This window comes from Glycine soja, chromosome 13 (genome assembly GCF_004193775.1).
Source record: "Glycine soja cultivar W05 chromosome 13, ASM419377v2, whole genome shotgun sequence".
Taxonomy (NCBI): Eukaryota; Viridiplantae; Streptophyta; class Magnoliopsida; order Fabales; family Fabaceae; genus Glycine; species Glycine soja.
Window position 1 is genome coordinate 24,697,588 of NC_041014.1, and position 22,850 is coordinate 24,720,437.

Sequence of the window (22,850 nt, forward strand, 5' to 3'; positions counted from 1 at the left end):
AACAGTATCATTATAATTCCTGAAATACTGCGTAAAAGTATTTAAAGGTTAAGAAAATTCGCAAAAGTAAAATTGCTTCAAAACTAAATTTCGAAATGTATTTTTTAAATACTTATATCTTTCAGAAACTAAATTTTAGAACTCAATTTAGTATTCCATAATTCAATTTTTGTAACATATTACATTGAAAAAAATATATGTTGGTATTTAGTTTCTGAAACACTAGTAGCATAGTTTGGAAACATCTTTTTTTTTTTAGTTTTTCTTCTTACAAAGAGAAATTGAACTAAACACAATTAGAGAAAAACTCAAGAATTAAAAAACTTAATTTTTATAAATTAAAAGATAGCTTTTAAAAAAAAGTTACATACTCTAATCTCCCTCTTTCTCTCATCTTGAACTATATGATGTAAAATAAAACTTTTAGTTTAAGAGGATAATTTTAGCTAAAACTATAAAAATTAAAATTAAAAATAAAAACTTCGAGTTTATTTTTAAAATCCTTATTTTAAGTTTTACAGTAGCTTTTAAGACCAGAAAAAAAAGTTGGATCAAAAGTTTAATTTTGAAGCAAACTCGTAATAAAAAAATTAGTTTTGAAAAAGAGTAAATCTTTGCTATTAAATTTTCTATCAATCCAGAAAAACAAAAAAGATGGAGAGGAGAACCTAATTTAAAAAGGAAAGGAAAATGGGGGCAGAAAAGTCACGGGAAAATACAAAATTGAAGCCAAACAAATCATTAAGCCAATTGAGTAGTCCATTCTGAGATTACAATATTGAGGGCAACAAATAAGTTTTTCACAATCTACAATTCAAGCCAATGTATAAAATGTCAAACAAGAGAGTTTACAACCTTGGCTTTCATGTTGCATGCCTGTTCTACCTCCTTACTCCAATAGGGTCTAATTGGTTTCCTAATGCTTTTAGGCATGATGGACAAACTAAAGAAGAATATCAATACGGGGTTAAGACTTAAGCGTTGCATATCATGGCATGAAATGCAAATTTAGTACTCATGCACTGTATCCACCCAACCCAAAATTTGAGTTAGAGAAAAAGTTGCCTTGGTAAGCATCTATGCCATTATTCCCTAATCATCCCCAATGAAAATTGAAAAATATACAAGGTGTAGTACAATATAACAAGTAAGCTAAATGTTATACAATTCTGTTGATAGGAGGATTATAATGAAATCGGGATTTAATGCAGATCAAAAAGAAGGAAAGCAATGGCATGGTCATCCCCATCAATGAAACCTGTATAGAAGGATACTTCAATCAATTATGGTCATGAAAGGGTCACGTAGGAGGAATTTCTGGTTTTTCGGTTAACATCTTTGAGGGTTTCAACTTCCATACCAACGGATCCTTATCAAAAAGGAACTAAGTATCTTAAGCAATGAACTAATCAATATCTGGCAATGGTGTTTTCCAATAATTCCATGAGTTGTAGTCCTCCTGAAATATTTCAGAAATTAAAAGTCAATTTTTGTTGGTTGTGAAGTTCATATTCCATTGTACTAACTGGTGCTAGGAGATGATAAGTCACCTGCTCGACCAAAGAAGTTGGAGGAAACATGTCATTGACGAGGGTATGTAATGACGTATACGACTTTGCACCAATACGGTGACTAATAGCTACCTCACCCTGTTAGTTTTCCTAGGCATTTAGTTGGTCACAAAGAAAAAATAAATAAATAAATACTAATTGTCAGAAATATGTGTCCAGGATGAACACCTTAGGGTTGATAATAAATATTTTGCCCTTCGGGACTCCAATCTTTCTGTAACTAAGTTCATCTGTATCTCTATTGCCAAATCCAGCGTAGAATGGATTATAGTCAGATGGGAAAAGTCTTTTGATATCCTGCATAACAATAATTTAGGCCATATGTATTATAATGTCGGTAAGATGAAGCCTTCCAATAACATTCCCTGTTATATATCACAGTGACATGGTTTTGTGTTGTGGCAGTTACCTCTAAACAAGCAATCTTGAACTCGTGAGGTGCCCTTCTTATCACTTCCATCAGTAAAGGGGCCAAACACACAAAACAACAAGTCAGAGACATCAGAAATCCACCTCCAGGGAATAAAGGACAAGTCATAATAATAAAGATTACAAAGGGTGCAAACACAGATCAGTTACATAAATAATTAAACTCCTTGAATTAAAAAATGAATAGCAGGCTGTCAATAGTTTTCACAAATGATAAAGCAAAAGGAATTTGGGAATGATTATGAATAAATAGATAAGCACAAGCTCAAGATATAAGCAGTCACTTCAGTTTATCAGAGTATAACAACTAAATGAATAAATATAGTAGATTTTTGGGTGAGGAAAGAACTACGAGCTCGTTTATTTTAAAATTGGGTAGACTTGATTTTGATATATTGATTCTGAACTGTTAATCATAATTGAAATGTGTGTCCAAATTAATCAGTCATAGATTTTACATTAAAATGTGTCACGGTGGGAGGAGTTAATTTTAGGTATTTCCCAAACAAACACTACAAATTACATGATATTCACAGCAGTATGCGTGACATTGGAAGGACAGAACCATCAAACAAAAAGCGTGGGTGCATTAGCAGAAAGTGAAATCTTTATTCTAACAATCAACTACATAGACAACATTGCAGTATCCATTACAACTAATCTCAGGTTAGAGGTGCCCCACCTTCACGGTAAAGTGAGGGAAATAATCCATCAGGTGAGATAACCACAGGTCCATTTGGTAAGGTTTTTCCATCCTGCAAGCACGCAATGTTTATGTAGCTAAAGTATTATTACATGATCCCTTCATTGTCAAGAACGATGCAATTCTATTTCAGGACAAACAAAACAAATATACCAATAAAAAGAAAACAATACGAAAATCTTTACTGTCTCTTTCCTCTCCCTAACACACACAGGCATGGACACTTGGTACTGAAGCAAGGCCACAGAGGAGTAAGCCCCTCTTGATATTAGGTCAGAATTGCACCCTTCTGGTTCAGATCAGGAGCTTACCTTTAGTGCTTTAATGAAATTTTCAAGGTAATTAATTTTAAATTCTGAGAAGTGTAAAAACCCAAACAGTTAGCCATCTATGATCCTGCTTTATCACTAAAAAGATTTTACTGTTTGTTTGAATATGAATGTTACCTTTCCACGATTAACTCAACCTATATAGAAAATTAATTTAAAATGGGCAAATATTTTACTGCTTTCTTCTTTTTCTAATGTTAATGCCTTCCTTCAAACATGCAATTTTTAGCACCTCCAGTTTCAAAGTTTTTAAACCCCATGGTACCTTAATGCCATCTTTGCCGGTAGTTACCATGAAATGATATCTTAATCAAACAGCCAAATATGCAGTTAAGAAAAGTAATGTCTTGTGGATATTAAATCATGATTGATACTCCTCCACAAGACTAGTAAGGTAGTTGATGCCACGCAACCTTAACATTGGATAAAAAAATACTCATAGGTTGATTCCTTGATACAAATACTTCAAAAGCACAGAATAATTTTAATATTGGAGATAAATTGTCCTGGATAAAAAAACTTGGTTGTTTAAATACCTGTTTCAGGTTAAGCAAGAAGTTTCTGGTTAGATATGCCTGGACAATTGCACGCGCACTCAGAAAAAGTAGTTGGTATCCATTTTCCTGACATAAATCCAGATATAGTATTTAGACATTAATCTTCTTGAGATATAAATCATTGGAACAATAGGCTTCACCATAACATCATGCATGCTAGACTGCATTTTACAATAGATAGATAGTAAAGTTCTGCTGATAACAAATTAGCCATCAAAATTTATTTGCATTTTCATTCTAATGGAAAGAAATATAAGCTTAAATCTGGGGCCAATTTGTATAAACATATCAAATATCACTTATAGGAGAAAGAAATACAAAGGTAAAATGATTCAAACTTTTCCCATAAGCTAAAATTAACTTATGCACCTATAATTTTAGAGTAGATGAAAGAGTTTCTCAAAAGTTTAGGTAGATAAGTGGATTTTTAAACTTATAAAGTTTTATTCAATTTATCTTCTTTTTTCTTTCTCCTATAATGTACGGGATCCTAGTCCTAAATTGAAAAATAATAATAACTAAGGTGAGGGCTACTCCTTGAGTAAGTCTTGGACACTTAATCCATTCAATAATTTTTCATTTGAATCATGCGATAATATATTAAAAGTTGTTGATACCAAAAGTAGATAAACTAAACATTCATAGGCATGTAATCTTAAATTCTTAATAACAATATTGATGAAATGCAAAGTGAAACAGGAAAGAAAATAAAAGTAAAAGAAAGCAGTTAATGTTGTATGGTAATGAAAGTAGACTATGGACATTGTACCATCTCAGTTAAATGGCTGGAAAAGAGCCATGTCTCACTAGTCATTAGCCTTACTATCTACTATGCTTGTTGATTGAGCAAAAATGACTTGAGCAAGCTCCAGGCTCATTTGTAGAGCAATCTCAAGCCGAAGCTCAAAGGAACAAGGTTTAGTTCCTTCTAAACCCGTTTAAATTTATGGGTGCATATATTTTTACATAAGATCTATCAAACAAACCTCACTAAATTTTTGCCATCACAATCCCATTCCAATTGAAATGAACATATGCTATATCTGTACAAATTTTAAAAAATATACATACCTTAATAGCACAGAAAAGCCTTGCCACTCCAGATTGTGTCCAATCTTTGCCAACTAAAGGCATGAACTGCCCCAAAACATCAGACCTAAAAGGAAAGAAAAAAAAAACAAAGTTTTTATCATGGTTCTCAAACCATAATGCAACTCTGTCTTCTACTCCCTCCATAGATTATTTTAGCAGAACTTCCATTCAGACATGTTTATCTAATCATATCAGCAAATGCAATCATGCTTAACATCTATTTGTCACGCATCTACATTATAGGGGTGTCTAGGGTTTGGTTTAGTATATAAAACCAAAACAAATCCAATTTAAAACCAAATATTTAGATTGAATTCTGAACCAAACCACTTTATTTTTTCAAAACTAAAAAACCAGTTATTAAAGCGATGTACGAACAAAACTGGGTTTGGATCAAAACTGATTTTTAATTCAAAACTGACTTGAAAACCAGTTTTAAAACTGAAACTTATTTTAAAAATGGCCCAAACTGATTTAAAATTACTTTTAAAAATGAATTCTTAAAAGAAAAATGGATTTATAACCGGTTTTAGTTAAAAACTAATTGGTGTAAAACCAAAACCAGTTTTTAGAAATGGATAACCAAACCATTTGTTAAGTATTAAACCAGTTAGGCTTAAAACTGTTAACAGTATTTGTTAATTTTTAAATGTATTTTGTAACACTCCGAACGAATCACACCAGAATGAGAGGGATCTAGAAACTGTAAAAATGAGACTGTACAATTGAGAATAATTTAAAGGAATTAATAGCTACTACCTATACCAACAAAATGCATCTACTTTTCGGTAACACATCATTTAAGAACCCCACAATTAAGCGTGGATGACTTGAAGTAGTTATAGGATGGGTGACCTTTTCAGAAGTTTTCCAAAAAAACATGTGAGCGAGAACAAAGCACGCTGAAAAGTCTCGTATTGGTTTGTGGACACAGTCAATGATCTTGAGAGTAGTCGGGCAATGTCAGAGTTGGCTGTCGAGGTATCAAAAAGAGCTACCTACAGAGAGTTCTGACCGGTGAAGAGTTCTTACCAACAAGGATGTTGAGTGAAATATCACTGTGTAAAGTGTCATAGTGTGAGAGCCGCCTAAAAGTCAGCAATCAAGGACGATACATGCTTGGTTTAAATTAACTTTTTTTTCACATCCCTAATCTATAAATAACAGAGACAAATTTGGTATGGGAAAAAATTTCTAAAAGAAAACCCCCAGAATTGTGCAATCTGTTAGACCTCCCATTAAGAAGCTATACCACAGGAGAAATAGAGTTAGGCCCAATTATTGTGCAGACACCTCTCTTAATGATGCTTTGTAAACTGGAGAGTTAGCTAAGAATTGAGGTAGTTATGCTAATATAAATAGAATGAAGGCAGGGGAAGGAGTCACTTTTGGAGGAAGTTGTAAGAAGTTAGGCAGGCTCTAAAAGCCCAGATATCTGTAACTAACTAACTACCATTCAGATTTTATCTACTGTTTTAAGTCATTGTTCCGAAAAGGAGTCATCAATAAAGATGGTTTCATTCTTTCTCTATATACCTTTTCCTATCTGATGCAGTTCCTAACACAACCATCATGGCCAGACAATGAAAAAAAAATAAAAACTACAAATTTGCACAATATTTAGTCAAAGGATCAGCAATGGAATTTTAATAGGATGTGCACAAGCTAATGACGGATGTTTTGGTTCATCCACTCTGTCTAAAAGTCATCCACTCCAAGACGATGAATAACTACATCCAGACCCTCTTCTCTATTGTCTTGCACTTTGTAACAGTCTCAATAGCATCAGCGATTACCAAAATTTGCATTATGGAGACACATACAGGGATTTCATCTAAAATATACATCCACTTAAATGGAGAACAGAATTGTAAAGAAAAACACCAATGGTGAAGTAGCCTTACTTGGTAATAGTTCCATCAACGTCTGAAATTACAATTCTTGCATTCCACTTCCATAAATAAATATGAGCATCAACCTGTTATGCAATTAAAATTTCTCTCAAACAAAAGTCAACCATTGTATATAACTTAATACAGGAACTTAGACAGTCAATGAATGTCAAAACCTGTTGTGTTCCAAGAACCCTTGTGGAGAAACTGAAGGTTACCAAATTTTGACCCTCTTTGAGATTTAAGGATGCTATCTGCTCAGTAGTGGGAACATTTGTTCTTAGAAATTGCTTATGAGAAGATCCCTGGGTACTGGATGTTGGAGTTGGTTCTATCAGAGATCCAGACTCAGAATCTAGAAATACCTCCTCATTTGATGAGTTGCTATTAGTATGCTCAAATGTTTTGACCTTCCGAAAAGGAATAGGCCAAAGTCTCCATCTGCGTCCAGACGAAGATGATCCCAGATCATCATCCCTGGACTTCAATGCATGATCCTGTTCCACAGGAATTGTATCTTTGGACTCAACAGGTAAATCTAAACCATAAACAGCCATTCCAAGAACAAGAGGAGCAGCCTTTTCCCATGTCATGTACCTCTCTTTAAACTTGATAACAAGATTTTGATTTTTAATTATTGATGGAGCAGAACTTGTGAAGTCAACTACAGATATGCGATGTGCTTCAAACACTTCAGCAGCCGCTATTGAACCCATGCCCACCTTAAGTTCATGACCACAAAGGGACATCTCAAATCCTGCAAATTATAAGATAAATGAAAGTAAATAAACAGCTTATTAATATTGAATAAATAATTGCAGAATCCAAGTGCAAATCATTTGCAGCACTGGTCTTACCCAAACCCAAATGGCTTTGATCCCCTTTATTTGAAGTTTCTGTTTGAGGCTCCACCACCTCACTTGTAGCCCTAACATCTTTGAGTGCCGGGGTTTGTTGACTCTCATCTAACTCATCATTTGATACTGACTTGTCAACATGTTCATCATTCTGTTCAGTATCAGTAGTAACAGAATGAGAGCCAGAAGCAGTTTCAATTTTTCCAGATGCATTTTTCTCAACCTCTTGAATTTCCAACTCTGATTTCAGAGATCTATGGCCATTAGAAGAAGTAGAACCACTATGAGGTGATAACTCATCACCGTTTTTAGATATTGCAATGCTCTCTTGTTCATTTTCATCAACTACAGGACAACTTGCATTAGATTCCTCTGCTGAATTTTGAATCTCCAATGAAGAACCTATATCTTGTAAATCAGCATTTCCAGCCTGCTGACCAAAATCTTGTAGCTCCAAATAGCTTTTGAAAACATTCTCCCTCTTGATACCTGATGCAGCCCCTTTTGAATCAGTTTTTATATGATCTTGATTTTTAATCTCCAAGGTATCCTGTGCTTCACAGATATGTGCTTCCTCTCCTTGACAAAGTTTAAGCAAAAGCTTAGAAGTATTATCATCACCATTAGTGTCGCAACGTCTGGGTTGGACATTAGTTGTTTGAGCACCCAACTGATTAATATAACCAGCAGCCCAAGCATTTTCACCAGTACTAAACTCTCCGTTGCCTTCACGTAAGTCAGTCTCTTCACCCGGTCCCAGATGAAATTGAGGAGTTTTTAACTGCACATTCTCCTCAGCCTGCTCTGATTCTGAGATAGGGGCAGTCAATATATGACCGTCAACACTCACCAAGACCATCTCTGGATGTGAACCCTGTGACTCCCCAAAATTGTCTCCCTCTAGGCTCTCATATGAATTAGACTCATATTCTGACAACTCAACTGAATCTTCTAAAGAAGATCGATCATCCGGGAATTCATAAAATCTCCTATCAATGTCGGATTCTGCCCTTTGAAGTTGAGACACAACCAAGGAATCACTCTCATCTTTCAACCGAAGCACCCCAGAATCCGAGATGCTATGATCAAGTCTATGAACATTAATCAAATAGCCATTCTTTTTGTCAATAGAATCTTGAACAGCCTCAATCGAATCAACTCCTTTATCATCATCCACCTCCTTCAAAAAATAAGCCTCCCCCGAATTGTCAAGATACATATGAAAATTGGCCTCAACACCATTAACATTTATCCTAACAAACTTCTCCGCACCTTTGAGAACACCCTGAAATTTACCAAACCGAACATACCAAGGCGTGCTTCGAAATGTCCCATCTTGTTGCTGAACAACAATCACATCAACAGCCCCACCAAATGGGTGAAAAGGGGTAGCAACTGAGTACACACCTTGAGTTATCAAGCTTCCAACTTTGCCTACAACATTCATTTTTTTTTTCTTCTACAGAAAGAGAGCCCAAAAAAAAAAAAAAAAACAGACCTCAAAATTTAAGCCTTGCTTCCAAACATAACAACCCAAACGCCATGTATAAATAATTCCTCCAACTTTTGTCTCTTTCCACGGATTATGGTTCCTGATCAAAAATACCACTGCATGGCAAACACAAATATAATTTATTTAAAAAAAAAACAAATTTAACAAAAACATAAATACACAATGACCAATTTAATGTACAAAAAACAAAAACAAAAAAAAAAGACTTTTCCAACCCATATGGAGAAAAATAAAAGGGGAGGACTGAAAATCCAAAGTTGAAAACAGAAAATCAATATAGAAAGAGGGTACTTACAGATTCATAAAAAAAAATTATAAAAAGCAATTTGGGGACTCAAAAACTTGATGGCGATTCCGGTTTTTCTTCCCTTTCTTTTATGTAATGTTGTTCTTAAATTGTTGCTTTAACCATTTGATGTTCTGAATCCTCCACCTCCCTTCTCCAAGGTCGTTGTCAATTTTTTTAGTGGAGGCTTCGAGGTTTGAACTTCTGAAGGATTTGGATACCAGAAAAATCCCGGCTTCAGAACCAACCCTTTTCACTCCACGCATTAAATAGTTACTTCCCACGACGATAAATCCTCAATTACTCCATTTTTGCAGTCATATTACGGGAATTAACTTGGCGGATAATGTATAATAACGAATCGTGCGCGGGGCTTTTTGGTCATTTTCGTTGGTTTTCGTGCTTCAGCATGGACGAACCACAACACCGACCACCCAGTGTTTTGTTCCATGGTTTGTTTGACTTGTTAACACAGCATTGATTAAAAAATATTATATGATTATTTAAACTTTAATATAATTCCATTAATTAAAATTAAAGAATTCTTTAATATTTTTGTACTACATAATTGAATTATATATTGAAGAAATACAAAATTAGAATTAACATTTATTTTATAATGTACATTTTAAAATAAATAATATTAATGTAAAAATATTTTCATGTTATGTAAAATGTTATTAATTAATTTAGCAAGGGTTATTATTAATATAAGATTATTAAAGATATAAATTTTTAAAAAATATATACGTATATAAGTGTTCTTACAAGCCTTCCAAGCAACTCTAACCTAATTACAAATTTTACCATCTACCTTGTAGGAATTTCTATGATGTCTTAGGATATTAATGGGCCAGAAATTATAATCTTTGTTATAACTATTCTGTCAATAGATGATTAAGAATGAATGATAGAGAGTTTTGGATGTTTTTAACGTGATTAAAAATGATTTAATGTGAGATTATCTTTCTAATATTATATGAAATTTTGATATTTTCTTCATTATTTTTTAGGTCGACTAAGAACTTGTTCATTAAGACATCAAATTTAAATATAATGCTAAACTTTTTTCTTTGTTTAGATTTAAACTTATTAAAATTCATTTTAAATCAAGGTGTATTAATAAAACAAAAACAATCTACCAACATATTACTAGTTCAAGTGAAACTAGTCTTGAATCTAATAAATAGATCTAAAATTCAAGTCTTGTAAATAATAAAATGTGATTTAAAGAAAATTTCATTAAAAATGATCAATTTAATTTTTCAGTAAAAATTATTCATTAATAATTACTAAATATTCCATACTAATGGGAAGAAAAAAAATATATAATCATAAACTCTTAAATTACATTAGCTTATTTTTTTATTAATTTTGGGAGTAATTAGATGGCAAACTTTAATAATTTTATCCTAACTTTTATTCTACTCAAAATTTTGATAATATCAATTATTTAAACTCAAACTCAACTCAAGTCTTCTTAAATGAGTTTAGGTTAGTTCAATTTGTAACTATAATATATACCCTTCTTCACCAATATATAAAGTATATAACTTCGATCATAAGAATCAATTTCTAATGACATGGCCTTATAATAATTCTATAAAGCTTCTCATAATTTTCTTCAGATTCAGTTGATATCTGTTACGGTTAAAAACTAAAATTAAAATATATATCACCATATATATTTTAGAATAAATAATCAATATAAATATAATATCCTCTATATCAAGTAAATTTTTATTAATAATATATAATTAAAAACAGAAATTTAAATATAAAATATAAAATTCAATTAAAACATATTGTCAACTTGTTTACAAAATACAGCGAATCCATAGTATCTTCATGTTGAGACAAACTAATGCAACAAGACGGTTCATAAACACCCATCACTAATCCATTCATGAATCCGCTGGGAAGGTTGTTTATTCTCATTTCTCTTTCGGAATATTACTATTTTTTATGGCTTGTTTGGGACTTTTGACAATTTTTAAATACGCACGCGTTGACCACGTGATGCGTTAGGTGACGGTTCAGGGAAGAAGAAGAAAAAAACAGATGAGAAAACAGCTTGGAATTATAAATTATTTAACGTGTGCCATGTTCTCTGTCTCCATATGCATATGCCAATTTTGCCATCCACAAGAAATTATGATGATAATTAGGAAGATTTCTTGTTTTCTTCTATATTAAGTTTTCCACATTGTATGGTCTCTCCGTTGGCCGAACTATTAATACGACCAATCTAGAAGTATGACATGATATTTTTATGTATAACAAATAATAAATACTATTTTTTACAACATCATTCATCATTAATTCATTATATATAATAATTTTGTTTATTAATTCATATAACAACTATTTTAAAAATTGTATAAAGGTTTATTTTTAGTAGTGGATGATATAAAAAAATTTACAAGAATAATACATGTTAATTAAAAATTCTTTCTATTTAATCTTTCATTGTAAATTTTAGTTTCTTTATTTTTAATCTATCTCCAGTTTCATTTAATATAAAAAAATGAAAAGAATATTAATTTCCATATGTTTAATAGACATGTGTTATTAGTGTAAAACAATTTACACTATTCTTGATATTTTTTTAAATAATTCTTAAAAATCAACAAATTTATTTTTAAATATTCATAAATAATAATATAAAAAGTATTTATTCAAGGCATAGAAAGAAAGGAAATGTATTCCTTTTTTTTCTGTTTGATTTTATCAACGAAAAAAACTTAATTAAGTTTTCCATCATTGTAATTTAGTATTTTTTTTAAAAATAAATTGTAACACGTGTTACTTTGATATACATATTTATATAATAAAATACATGAAAATGTAGAATTACATAAAATAATTTTATTCAATAAACATAAAGGAATTCACGTGGGTAGAAAGTTCACATTTGCGTTAATCACCAAATAAAAAATTTATCAATTAAGGGTATGAAAACATTTTTTACTCAAAACAAGGTCGTCCAAAACTTTGAACTAAAGACTCAGCATGTGAAACAAAAATAATAAAAACTGCATGTCTAGAACTTCATGCAATTAATGCAGAAACTCATGCTCCAATATCACATCCTATCAAAGCATTGTGTCTCAATGTCCTTTAACAAGAGATTCTTTAAAGTCATCCACCTAACCATTTGTTTCCACTAACACAAGGTTTGAGATCATATGATTTAAACACAAACAACTCACAGGAAGTGAGTTATCAAATTCATAAACAGGTAAAGATAAATGGAAACATACACACACATATAAATATAACAAATTCAACTTAGCACAATTCACATCATTTTACCACTCATTGCGTAACATTACTTGTCCTAGTGATTTAATCACAAAATCACATTTCACACCTTCACATTAAACATGTGTTCAGAACAACACAACATCTCACACTCACACAATTCATTACCCACTATCATGTAACAAATCACAATGATCATTACACAGACGTTATGCAACAGATACACTAGGACTTGATCCTATATGCAATGTGGTACCATGTCAGTGAAAAACTTTGTTGGACTTCTAGGAGTACATGATAAGATAAACTATACATTGGTAAGTCAGGTCACTCTCACTTGGTAAAATCATATGAAGACCAGTAAGGATCACGTTTTGTTTTGCAAGAATGCTCTAACCATGTGGGATCGGCACAAGCTCAAAGGAGCACTCAAACCGGGTGTATTTACCCTCAAGGCCTAGACTTTGAAAAAGTCTGCCAGGGCTACTCCCTTTTGATTCAAGTTCAACTCATAAAACATTTTAACAAACTCGTCGCTCTTAAAGGGTCTTACGATCATGTGATTATACGATACCTAATTCATAACTCAGTGCACACAATATCTCAATACACATGTGATCTCATAATTTAACACACACAACTTGTCACTTACACAGTTTATCACACTTTCATAATCCTAAGACATCACGTTATCATGCCTCATGCATCATATACATATCACACAGTAATAACATTAATATGGTATGTTCATATGACTGATCATCTCATTTAAAATAGTCATTTAAAATCATATATGTGTCACTGGAGTTTGAACTATGCAATACACACAATTACTCAATTGTTTTCAAAATCATTTTAACTTGTTGCGCCTCAAAATGATTCAACTTGTCAGGTTCCTATAGTGGAGCCATCAGGTTCCCATAGTGGAGCCCATCATAAAATTCATCGCGTTTTAACTCGTTGCCCTTAAAGGATCTTATAGTTATGTGATTGTGCAGTTCATAACTCATAACTCAATACATACAAAATTTCAATATACATGTATCTTACAATTCAACACATACTTAATTTATTACATACACTCAATCTCAGTCACAATGTTATAATCCCAACGCAACATGTTATCACACCTCATAAATCATATACACATCCCATAAATATTAATATTTACATGGCACAAAACATGTATATATTAAATCGAACTATATTAGTTTGAACTAAAAAAGTTAATAAATAATTAAACTAAAGACACATTAAAAGTATTTATCATTGAATCTAAATATATTAATTTCCTTCAGTTTAATTTTATTATTTGAACTATTAATTCCTAATTTATTTTAACAATTTATATACATATATATGTGTTATAATCATCAACACTTAATAAGTTTATGAGACCAAAACATGACAAAAATAATATTTCCAACAATTTAATTCTCACGCTAATCTAGTAAATATTGTCCAAAATACAAATAAATTATATAGAAATGCTTCTCACAACATGAGAAGTGAAACCTCTCAAATAATTTCACATAATCATTATATCAAAATCAAAAGAATCAAAATCATAGGTTCAAAAACACGAAAATACCAAAATTACTGAATTTTATCAATCAATTTGCATCAGGACATCAATTGGTCAGTCAAACATAATAATCTCGTGATTATAATTGTAAAGACATAATTACAATATAATAAACATTCTAAAATAAATATCAATTTGATCCTCTAAGGATTCCTACACATGTTCATTCTAATCCCAATTACAATAAATTCATTCCTTATCTCTAAGCGGGCTCACATGTGTAGTGCGACAGTGATAACAATGTCTCTAGGGGTGGGTAAGCGGGCCAGTCCACCCCGTGTAAGGTCCGCCTGCATAAGCCCGCATTGGCAGCGGATCGGGCCAGTCCGCCCCGTTTCTTACACGGACCAAATAAATTGATCCGCCCCCACCCCGTGGACCCCGCGGGTCAAATGGGCCGGTCTGCGGGCCTAATTTTAAAAGAATTTCAATTTTAATAAAAATACAATACAATGAAATTAAGTTCAATACAAATTAAAATAAAATCTCAATAATTAGTCAATTACATTAATAAAATAAATAATATCTTAACAAAAGAAAATCCAAGCAATAAATCTAAAATATGAAATTTAAATATCTCTAGCAATAAATGATTTCATATTTGAAGTAGCTTGAGCTTTGTCCATATGTGATGTGAGCTATTTTTTATAATAAAAATATATTGAAATATCTTTAAAAATATTTATTTAACAATTATTTTTGGTTTAAATGATAAGAATTGATATTTTTATTATTTATGACTTGCAGATATGAAAAAGATAAATTAAAAGAGAAAAAGGTTGAGAAAATATCAAAAGGAAGATTTTTAGCATGTTATCACTTATCTTTTTTATCTTAATCTTTTATTTATCTTATCTTATTCTTTTTATCTTTATCATCTTTTAATTTAAATCTTTTATTTTTATCTTTAAATCTTTATCTTATCTAATATATTTAAAGTTTAAAGTGAAAAAGAGAAAATCAAACCTAATATAATTGGGTCAAAGTCACATAAATCAAATTTAATACGGGCTGCGGGCAACTCGCGGACCTCGTGGGCCAAAACCGCATAGTCCGCGGATTAAGCGGGGCGGGCCCAAAAATATGACATAACTATGGACCGTTTAAAAAAATTGGTCCGTAACCCGCGCGGACTGCGGGCCCCGCGGCCAGTCCATGGACCTGAGCCCGTTTACCCACCCCTAAATGTCTCTAGTGGTTCCCTAAAATTCCTCAAGCTTTTCCTCGAATTATTATGTTAGGATTTTCAAGTGTTAGAGAAAATGGGAAGGGATGAAGCCCCAATTTCATTGTCTCCATGCGATGAACATTTCTCTCTCTCTCTCTCTGTAAACATTATTTCACAAATCCTAATGTTGTAAATGTGAAAAATGAGTTCCAAAGGTGGTATCTAAATTGCATGATGATCCAACGGTTAGCGAATCCATAATTATAATTTTACTGGGACGAGTTTGGGTGTATGCAAGAAAAAAAAAGAAAATTTTGAAAAATGAATAAAAGAAAACGAATTTGAGAAAAAAAATATACTTTAGTTATAGCTAGGGTACCCTGATGTTATCATTTACTCTATTTTTGTTTATTTTATAATTTTATAAAAAAGAACTCTATTTTATTCTTTCATTAAATAAATAACTAATTAAAATATCTATTTAATTTCTAAAACATCATTTTATTCTATTTATTTTTAATATTATAAATTTTTTATTTTAATTAACATAAATCATTTTCTCTCATTTATTTAATTTTTAAAAATTCTTTTAATTTTTAAATGAAATTATTTTTATTTATTTTATGAAAAAACAGAATGTTACAATATCTCTTTAATTTTATTTTATTTTTAAATCATCACTTTAAATTTTAAATCTTTTACTTTTAGTCAATAATGTAACGTTAGTAAAATGTATCAGGTCATCAATGTCATGTTAGTGTTGCAATAGAATGAATAAAAATGAAAACAGATAAATTTGTAAGGACTATATAAAAAATGAAAAATTAAATACATAAACGAAGAAAGAAAATCATGATGGGAACTACAAATGAGAGAAAAATTACAGGGATAAAAAATAGAAACAATAATTTTATAAAAACTAAAACTAAAAATAAAAATATAACGACAAACAATGAAAAAAAGTTACATAGATTTTTAAAAAATAACATATTTGCTGGCTTCAATATTTTTTTTAATTAATTATTAGTATTATTAGTTTTTACTAATGGGAGAATTCGAATCATGATTTTTTTTCCCTTCACCGTTACACTAAACTTATATTTCTTAACTAGGCTTCAATTAACCAAATCCTTTACATAGTGTCTTGTGATCTTGTGAAGAACAACCAAAATGACATTGACCAGAACTTGAAGCGGGATAATTACCAAGAGCACGTTCTTCCCCCTCCCATAGAACTTCATCTGTGCTTCAAGTATCTGTCGCGCTAGTTGTTTCTGTTTTTGTTATGTTTTTTCTTTTCTTAATCTCTTACTACACTTACTTTATTAATTGTTTGCCCTTCACATTCTACTGTTCCTTCATGCAATCATGCTTAACCTTTTGTTCGCAAATCTAGTAATCTACTGTATTATGTGGAGTATAGGAAATGTTTGATCCATCGAATTATGAGTGTAATTATATATAATTATTGATGGAATTTGTTAGTGTATACACATTTAATTTTTTAATAGGATTGTATTAACAAGTTATATCATTAATATATTTTAAAATAATATTTAATTATAATTTACTAACACATTCATATTATAAAAATATACCTTAACCGACCCTAATATTATTGATATGTGATTAATAAAATAGGTTTAAGAGGTTACTGAAATATCTTACTATAATAATTAATTTTGTCTTGATTAATAGTCTCATGCCATTCTCGACCATCATATATATGGTTAACTATATGTGTAAATATGTTTAATTTTACCTCATAAATTCAGATAGATCTAGATGGGACTAACCAAGTCCTGATTTTCTCTCTTGAAATTTCTTACGTATATACATGTATATTTTAAAGTTGATTCTTTCTAAAATTGATTGTTATAATAATAATGATTAATATTAGTTATTGTAAAATTATAAAATAGTTACTATTCTAATGGTTAAGATTATAATGTGTAAAATTAATTATGTGTTTGATATCATTACGGTAATAATCAAAGTTATTATCATTTAAAATAAAAAATAATTTTATGCTGTTATTCAATCATTTAAATTATTTTAAAAGTCAATGAGTAGATCGTGATTAAATGATTTTATAAAATTTTGTATGATTTCAATACATAACATTTTTTCTCATAAAATATTACAGAAAAAAAATAATTGCAAAATTTCGAGTATACTATTGACCGTACTGTACAGCCGGAGCAAGAATTTGGGCTATACTGGGCCAAGGCCCAATGCAAAATATTGGCCCCTCCAACATTCCTTTCCGCGTAACAAAATTCGGTAACTCCGCCAAGGCAGTGCGAGGAAAGGAGGACTTAGTAAGCACGACGTCGTTTAAGAAACGGCAAATCTTCCACATCGCAATCATCGCCACTGCGACCGTATTTGCCTTCCACCACACTCCAACAACACTCGTTTTCTTCAACGGTTGAACCCTCAGCTCACCGATCCTCTCCTTTCCCAACAATTCACCGCTCCAAAATGGGCAAATCCGCCTCCACCACCGCCGCCGCCGCCCTCGTCCTCCTCCTCTTCTTCATTTCCCCATCAACCGCAGAGATCAAAACCCTCAGCATAACCTCCGACACCCGCCCCATGATCCTGCTGGAGAAATTCGGCTTCACCCACTCCGGCCACGTGTCGATCGCGGTCTCCTCCGTCTCCGTGGTAGCCTCAGGTGGGTCCCAGCCTGATCCTTCACGATTAGGGTTTTTTCTTCTGAGCGAAGAGTCCCTCCTCCAAGTCCTGACCGAGATCCAGCAAAACCCTAGCTTCTGCGTCCTCGACTCCCGCTACACCATGCACCTCTTCACCTTCCGCGAACTCTCTCCCCCTCCCGCGGCCACCGCCAACCACACCTACCCCGTCACAATCCCCAACGAATACTCCATCTTCTTCGCCAACTGCGCCCCCGAAACCTCCGTCTCCATGCTCGTCCACACCGAGCTCTACAACCTCGACGCCGATTCCGAACACTCCCGCGACTACCTCTCCGCCGGCAAAACCCATCTCCCCACTCTCTTCTCTCTCTTCTCCGTCGCCTACTTCGCCTTCCTTGCCCTGTGGATTTACATCTGCTACTCCAACAAGCTCTCACTCCACCGGATCCACCTCCTCATGGCGGCGCTCCTCCTCATGAAGGCCCTCAACCTCCTCTGCGCCGCCGAGGACAAGCACTACGTAAAGGTCACCGGCACCCCGCACGGCTGGGACGTCCTCTTCTACATCTTCCAGTTCATCCGCGTCGTCCTCCTCTTCACCGTCATCGTCCTGGTCGGCACTGGCTGGTCCTTCCTCAAACCCTTCCTCCAGGAGCGCGAGAAGAAGGTCCTCATGATCGTAATCCCTCTCCAGGTCCTCGCCAACGTTGCCTCCGTCGTCATCGGCGAAACCGGGCCCTTCATCAAGGATTGGGTTACTTGGAACCAGGTCTTCCTGCTTGTCGACATTATCTGCTGCTGCGCCATCATTTTCCCTATTGTGTGGTCCATCAGGTCGCTCAGGGAGACCTCCAAGACCGACGGGAAGGCAGCTAGGAACCTGGCCAAGTTGACCCTCTTCAGGCAGTTCTACATTGTTGTCATTGGGTACTTGTATTTCACCCGCATTGTGGTCTTTGCGTTGAAGACCATTGCCGCTTACAAATACCAGTGGGTTAGTAATCTCGCCGAGGAGGCTGCTAGTCTCGCGTTTTATGTTGTCATGTTCTATATGTTTAGGCCTGTGGAGAAGAATGAGTATTTTGTGCTCGACGAAGAGGAAGAAGAGGCTGCCGAGATTGCGCTTAGGGATGAAGAATTTGAGCTTTGAAGCAATCTGGCTATATAACTAAATATCAGGTTCTTCAATCACCTTGCTAGCTACTGCATCTACTGTTAGAGATGTGTCAATACTGGAATACTGTGTGTATGTTTAGTTTTTGTGTTTTTGTTTTGCAATTCTGATAAATGTATTGTGCGGGATAGAAAAAATTTGATCTTGTTCTCACTCAAAATGTCACTTTCACTAGAGGAGCTGTACTGTACCGTACACACTCAGTTGTTACTGGGTTATTTTGTTACTCTGATCATTCTTCTTTTAACTGAATTTTACATGATTTTTGATTGTATTGTATGGTCTTAATGAATGCAATTCTTAGTTCATCAACTTCTTTTTGCAAATCACGATCGCAATCTTGCTTGCTGTGAGCAATTACATATTAGTTTATGTTAAATAGGATGTATGTCTTGCAGTTTTGCTTTCTGTGTTCTCTGGCAAAAAGCCTTCCTGTCATAATTCATATTGTTGATTGATTTTTAGTTTTAATTTACAAGGTCTTTGATGTTTTCTTATCAGTGCAATATGGTTTCATTCATTGATGACTTGGAGAATTGATGTTTAGAGCAAGTGAGCATGCAATTGAACAAGAGTGCTGCCTGGATCCATTTTTCTTATACTAATAGAGTACCTTGAAGCATAGCAAGGATTGATTCATGATGGGCAAGTGGGGGGTTTTGTGGCTAACTATATCTTCTAACTATTCACTTGTTTAATGTATGTATGTTTTATTTGCTCCTGGTTTATACTTGTTCATTTTTTGTGAAAGATCTGCTAGAAATGTTGTTGATTTAAGCGTTTAAAAAATAAATTGTGCAGAGTCATATAAAATGGATAGTTTATGAAGAGTTCCCGCTTGAAACCTCAATTTCAAACTAATCACTTTTATGTTTGTTCATATCTCATGCGTGAACTTATCCTTGTTTGGGAAAAAATCTGGACAGGACATTGTAAAAGTTGGCCAGGTTGGCTTTTTTTATACTTGTTCTGGTATTCATAGTATTTCTTCAACAGTATGAATTGTATAGTCTTTGGTGAATGAATGCTCAGCAGAAACTGAGTATAGTTCTAGAAATTTGTTGATGCAAACCCAAAAGTGTATGAATTTTTAAGGCGTTGAGATCCATTGTACTGTATGCATCCATATGCTTTTGGTAATCAATTCAGTTATTGCCATCATTTGATTGACATGATGCTGATGTTTTGTATATTCGATTTTTTTAAAGTTTTTGCAAATGTAGGCTTGATAATGGGACTTTCTATATGCACTAGGAGTATTTCATATTTGAGCTAAAATAAGTTGTCTAACTGCTGGTAATATATCCGTGGTTAGGAACTGGGAAGGGTTCACCTGTTGAATTTTAACACAAGTGTCAATTGAATGCATCTCATCGATCTATTATTTTTGAATATTAGTTTGTAGTATTTTTAATAAAGTAAATTTAATAATTTTAATGGTTAAGATCTCATCCAGTGAATATGTCACTGGAGAGGATCTTAACCAATCTGAGGTTTAAGTTGCTATATGTTGTACCAGGTGGGGAATAGTTCTAGCACACTTGCTGCACAAGTTATAAAACATATCAGCCTTGCAAAAATTGTTTAAATGGGTTTTATTCATATTTAGTTGGTGCTAGCCTGAATACTATATGAATACTATATGGACCAAAGCTGGTTTGCAGTTCAATAAGTGGAAAATTATGGGTTTACAGATTTTGCAATGCATGGATCTGACTCTAGAGTTTTGGACTGATTAGTGGGTTCAGAATAAATAGTTTGGTTGTATCCTTGAACAAGAGTGTTAGCAACACTCTAACATGCTGGAATTTATTATAAACCATAAATTTTGGTGTCACTTCTAAATTAGAAGAGAAATCAATTAAATGAGAAGTTGTTTTAGGGTCATTTGGTGTCAAGGAATAAGATACAATAGGATAATCTGTTATTATATTTTATTTTCATCCATCATTTGATGAGTTAAGATAGAATAAGTTTATCTTATTTACCTGATTCTTTTCATTACTTTATAATTTATCTCAAGTGTGAGCTAGATATAACTATAAAACTATTACTTTAAATGTTATTTATTCAATTAAAATATACTATAAATTGAGTTATTATGAAAAAAAATATTATAACATAATATATAAGTATGCCTTGTAGTCGTGACTTAATTTTTGACATGTGCATTACGAAAACCTTCCATATCTTAATATATTGATTTTTAAATTAAAGATTGTTGAACATTTTATATGTGGAGCATTGCAATTTGCAAGTCCTTGCAATCGGCATCTTGATGAGCTGTGATAATAGGTTGGGTTTTTTTAGGTCATCAAGACATTAGTACCGAATATTTATAGGTTTAAGTATTAAAGTATTTATCTTTATATTTCACATTTAAAATTTAGTATCTATGTTGTGTATATGCATTCTCACATTTAAATTCATTAAACAAAAAAAGTTAACCTGTAAAGTGTAAACATTTAACGCGCTGTTTCAATTTCCATAATTGTTTACAAAAAAAAAAGAGGAGTCAACAGGTTCATTGACCGGAGCCAAGGCATTATAAGAGCATCTTTAATAATGCATCTTATTTTGGGATCTTGGAGCAGTTTATGGTGGATTTCTGGCTTCTTCTTGGCTACCTTTTGTTCCATTGACTGGGAATTCGTGATGGTGTATCGGTGTCTCTGGACTGATGACGAGTAATTCTTGGAAGCAGAAAGCTTTGTTCTTTTTTGAACAAATTTTTGTGCATTGTTGTAACCATTTAAGCTTATCTTTTAAGCTTATCTTTTAGCAGCTGTCACACATGCTAAAGTAAAATTGCTTTCCTTATTTTTCTTCCAAATGACATATGCATGAATCATGACATCATTTTTCGTGTAACTCAATCTCTTCAAATCAATAGTTTGCTTGTAATGATCATTAAACTTTTGAACACCAACATTAATTTTTTGCCATCAAGATTTTACTTGATTCAATGTTTTCTTTCGTATATTATCATGAAAGTTCTTGTAATTTTTTGTTACTCTTAACAAAAAATAGTCTCTTGCTTGATCATCATTGATTATTGGATCCATTGAGATATTAAGTCATGAATCAATGAGAAGTGTATCATCTTCAATTGAAATGTAAACTCGTCATTTTTTTTTGTAGAATTTTCTCCTCTTTCCTTTAGTGTGATATTTTCTAGCTCAACTTGAGTAGAAAATTGTGTTTCAACTTCATTATTGGAAGGAGTTTGTGAATCACTAGAACTATTGGGAGGCATACGAAACCTAGTAGAATTGGTTAGTGACATTAGAGGAAAAGTTTGAGAACTTTAAAAAAAATTTGTGCAAAGGGACGAATTATTTTGCATATAATTCATTGTTGTTCCTTTTGTTTTGTTCATCCATTTTCTTTCCATTTGTTGGTTCCCTCCTCAATCGCTTAGGGAGAGATATAATAAAAAATTGTTTTTTTTTTTAAAAAAAATTTCAGGATTCTTCTACAAGAATCCAACCTCTAGTGTAGAGATCTTAAGGTCTCTCTAATGTGAGATCTGGTGAAGAGGAAATCTTGAGATGAAGAATTTAGCTCAAGATGTCTCATTAAAGATGTTCTAAGCTTCTTTGGTTGAGTATAATCTTGTTGACCCATTTTTCCAAAGCAACAAGTCTTGTTGATGACACTACAAACCCATCCCATTCATGTCGCCCAAAAAATCCACCAAAGCCAACTTCCAACTAAACCAGTGCTGTCTCCACTTAAACGGAGTTCACATTGATCCATTTTACTAA

At 32.8% G+C, this 22,850-nt stretch overlaps 2 protein-coding genes across 4 annotated transcripts; one reads left to right on the forward strand and one right to left on the reverse strand.

Annotated features, from left to right (window-relative positions):
• Positions 1-716: 716 nt before the first annotated feature.
• Positions 717-9,656, reverse strand: LOC114381200 (phosphatidate phosphatase PAH1-like). The gene is made up of 11 exons (XM_028340398.1): positions 9,239-9,656; positions 7,431-9,038; positions 6,750-7,330; positions 6,586-6,659; positions 4,661-4,745; positions 3,569-3,655; positions 2,683-2,755; positions 1,981-2,024; positions 1,740-1,868; positions 1,551-1,649; positions 717-1,459 (listed from the first exon to the last, which is right to left on the reverse strand). Exons 2-11 carry the CDS (start codon positions 8,875-8,877, stop codon positions 1,406-1,408), a joined length of 2,673 nt encoding a protein of 890 aa, XP_028196199.1. The 5' UTR covers positions 8,878-9,038; positions 9,239-9,656; the 3' UTR covers positions 717-1,405.
• Positions 9,657-17,531: 7,875 nt separating this feature from the next.
• On the forward strand, positions 17,532-22,049 carry LOC114381271 (protein GPR107-like). 3 transcript variants are annotated; one of them, XM_028340492.1, is made up of 2 exons: positions 17,532-19,088; positions 21,594-22,049. In XM_028340492.1, the coding sequence occupies exon 1, from the start codon at positions 17,731-17,733 to the stop codon at positions 19,057-19,059; it is 1,329 nt and encodes a 442-aa protein (XP_028196293.1). In that variant the 5' UTR covers positions 17,532-17,730; the 3' UTR covers positions 19,060-19,088; positions 21,594-22,049. The 3 variants fall into 3 exon arrangements, with proteins under 3 accessions (XP_028196293.1, XP_028196295.1, XP_028196294.1); XM_028340494.1 differs by having other exon boundaries at positions 21,678-22,049; XM_028340493.1 differs by lacking the exon at positions 21,594-22,049 and adding an exon at positions 19,585-20,046.
• The last annotated feature ends 801 nt before the right edge of the window (positions 22,050-22,850 follow it).

Bases quoted from the DNA above. Each gene is read 5' to 3' on its own strand.
- LOC114381200 (XM_028340398.1), bottom strand. From the start codon at position 8,877: ATGAATGTTGTAGGCAAAGTTGGAAGCTTGATAACTCAAGGTGTGTAC. The intron at 3,656-4,660 runs GTATGTATATTT...GATTTATGTCAG, and splicing joins GGCTTTTCTGTGCTATTAAG to GAAAATGGATACCAACTACT. The intron at 2,025-2,682 runs GTGGGGCACCTC...TACTGATGGAAG, and splicing joins TCCCTCACTTTACCGTGAAG to TGATAAGAAGGGCACCTCAC.
- LOC114381271 (XM_028340492.1), top strand. From the start codon at position 17,731: ATGGGCAAATCCGCCTCCACCACCGCCGCCGCCGCCCTCGTCCTCCTC.